Here is a 3215-nt window from a genome sequence, read left to right as displayed (position 1 = left end):
TCTTCTTCACTTTTAGAGACCTATGACCTTAAATCGGGTTAGAGCCGAAGGGAAAGATTTATTGGACTGATCATCAAATCGGTCATTTCTTTATATTATGTAATTTTATTAAAAATATGAAATTTATTAATGATTTAATATTTTAAATAGGACTGTCTGATTCTTTTAAGGAAGATTAAAAGGTCCAGGACGAACGAGATAAGTAGATCTTATGCTCCTTATTTATTTTAAATGATCATATTTTTATGCAAAAAATTGATATTGATGAAATCATAAATTTTCATAAAATAAGGATCGGCATATGTGATATGAAAAAGCATGTTTTATTACGATCATTGATTTCATGAATATGTCTTATGAAAATAGCATGATTATGAAGTATGAATTTTATTGTTTTTCCATCTATGTATATGTATGCTTTAAGAAAAAGATATAATGATTTCAAAGGCTCTCAGATGGCTATGAACGAATCCCTACGGGAAGGTCGACATCCGGAGCTAGCATCCATATGAAACATGGCCCTGCCAGCGGGTATAAAGTTGACACAAGAATTAAGCACTCTGTCGATTAAGAAACATGGCCCTGTCACGGGTATAATAGTGATCTTAGCACGAATATCTGTGAGCAATGTTTTGAAACATGACATGAATACATGATGAAAATGATTTACGATTCATAATTGTGAAATATACATGATTTATGCATGCATGAGCTTATAACTTATTTTATTATATGCTCTATGAAATATTTATTTTTGCAATAATTGTTATTTGCTAAATGATGCATTATCATAGAAAACTTATGCTTAATCCGGTAAGGAAGTGGAAGTCTACTTACTGAGCTAGTGTAGCTCATATTCTTTTTGTTTTCTCTTTCATATATAGAGAAATAAGGCTAGCATCGAAGGAAAGAGAATCCAGGCTTGGAGATCAGCAAAGCAAGTTTAAAAATTTTGCTCTAGGAATTCAGTTTATGTTTATGGATTGTAGTCATTATGAATTTTAAGAGTTGGATTATTTTATCTCTGGTTTTAGATGCTCTGAACTAGTTTTTGTTTAATTAAATAATTGAATTGAACTTTATTATTATATTTATTTGAGATACACCTGTTATTATATTTAAGAAGATGAATTTTGGCTTCATGTTATCGTGGGTCCATCCCTCGGTAGCATGGCCGTGTTATGTCCCGAGTTTGGGGCGTGACATTTTATGGTATCAGAGCAATAGGTTTAATCAAGGATAGAACTTAAAACCTAACAGTGAGTAGCTAGGTTACGCATAGTTAGACTCTGACTTAAATTATTAACTGTACTGTAACTCTGTTATAAAATAACGTAATAATGATTGGCATTTGAATAGGAAGCGATGAGCGATAGGGAGGGCGAGACTTTGGCAAATATGGCTGCTAGAACAAGAGAAGCAAGAGGAGCAAGACTGACGTCACGAGGAGTTGACAGTCAACCAGCTGAGCGGGCTCCTGACGCACCGGCCACACAGGCAGACATTACTGGTGTATGTCAAGTGGTGGCTCAGCTTATTCAGCAGCAGGCACAGACTGCTCCTCGATCGACATTATCTATGGAGTCATACTACGAGAGATTCAGAAGGCTCAACCCACCACTATTTGAGGGTGGATCTGATCCTATGGCTGCAGAGATATGGATTCGAGAGATGGAAAAGATGTTTGATGCCCTGCAATACCCTGAGAATGTGAAGGTCCGATTATCCATTCCTATGTTAAAAGGAAATGCCGAGTTTTGGTGGACTGCAATAAAAGCTGCCTATGGGAATAATGATGATCAGCTCACTTGGGAAGAATTCAAAGAGATATTTTATGATCAGTATTTTTCGGGGACAATGAGATTGGTAAAAGAAAATGAGTTTCTAGCCTTAAAGTAAAAGGATGATATGACGGTGCTAGAATATGCTAACAAGTTTAATGAGCTAGGCCGCTTCTGCCCCCAACTTATGGAATTCGAAAGGAGTAAAGCTAACAGATTTGAACAAGGTCTAAGATATGGAATTCGATCCCGTCTGTCTTCTCATATTTTCAATAACTACAAGGACGTACTGGAGCGAGCTTTGAAAGTGGAATCTGAATTGAAAAGAGCAGAACTAGAAAGAGGAGATAAGAAGAGACCGAGATCAGTAGAAAATCTAAAGGATCAGCAGAAAAATTTTAAAAATAATAACTCTGATAAGAAGAAAGAATCTTCATCCTGCTCCTACTGTGGAAAAAATCACAATGGATCTTGTCTCAAGAGGATTGGAGCATGCTTCTTATGTGGTGAAAAAGGACATATGGCTCGTGATTGCCTAAATAAGAAAAGAGATGACTCTAGATCTAGCAAACCAGTTGATCAAAAATAAAAAGGAAACGCACGAGTGTTTACTTTAAACCAGCAGGAGGCCAATGCAAATGATCAAGTGGTGACAGGTATTATCCCAGTCAATTCTATTTATGCTCGTGTGTTATTCGATTCTGGCTCTTCACACTCTTTTATATCTCTCAAGTTTGCTACTTCTTTGAATTGTGTGCCTGAAAAATTAAATGAGCCATTATATGTTAGCACACCTTTTAAAAATATTATTGTTGCTGACATTATTTTCAAGAATTGCATAATCCAAATAGAAAAAAAAGAATTAGCAGCAGATTTGATTCAGCTAAATATGTATGATTTTGATGTTATTCTTGGGATGAACTGGTTATCTTCATACCATGCACATATTGATTGTTTTGGAAAAAGAGTGGTATTTTAAATTTTGGATGAATCACAATTCTTCTTTCAAGGCGAAGTTCATAATAAGGAATCCAAACAATCTTTGGGTATTATCTCAATCATGAACGCAAGAAAAGCTTTAAGGAAAGGATGCAAAGTATTTTTGGCCTACGTAATAGACATCGAGAAGGAAAAGATAAAGTTGGATGAGATCCCAATTGTCAAGAAATTTTTTGATATTTTTCCAGATGAACTACCCGGACTACCCCCAGAGCGCGAGATTGAATTTAAAATTGATATCACCCCAGGAACCGGACCTATTTCGAAACCTCCTTACCGGATGGCTCCCGTAGAATTACGAGAATTAAAGGATCAACTGCAAGAACTTTTGAATAAAAAGTTTGTCCGGCCAAGTACATCACCCTGGGGAGCTCCTGTGTTATTTGTGAAAAAGAAAGATGGAAGCATGCGATTATGCATTGACTATCGGGAGTT

The 3215-nt window shown here is 35.9% G+C and overlaps 1 protein-coding gene across 1 annotated transcript; it reads left to right on the top strand.

Moving 5' to 3' along the window:
- Positions 1 to 1205: 1205 nt before the first annotated feature.
- LOC140854228 (uncharacterized) lies at positions 1206 to 2235 on the top strand. Its single transcript, XM_073249683.1, has one exon. It carries the CDS (start codon positions 1366 to 1368, stop codon positions 1897 to 1899), a length of 534 nt encoding a protein of 177 aa, XP_073105784.1. The 5' UTR covers positions 1206 to 1365; the 3' UTR covers positions 1900 to 2235.
- The last annotated feature ends 980 nt before the right edge of the window (positions 2236 to 3215 follow it).

Source organism: Elaeis guineensis, chromosome 16 (assembly GCF_000442705.2).
Source record: "Elaeis guineensis isolate ETL-2024a chromosome 16, EG11, whole genome shotgun sequence".
Classification (NCBI taxonomy): domain Eukaryota; kingdom Viridiplantae; phylum Streptophyta; class Magnoliopsida; order Arecales; family Arecaceae; genus Elaeis; species Elaeis guineensis.
This window is presented reverse-complemented; position numbering and strand designations above follow the sequence as displayed.

Excerpts from the sequence above, each read along its gene's own strand:
- LOC140854228 (XM_073249683.1), top strand. The coding sequence starts at position 1,366 with ATGAGCGATAGGGAGGGCGAGACTTTGGCAAATATGGCTGCTAGAACA.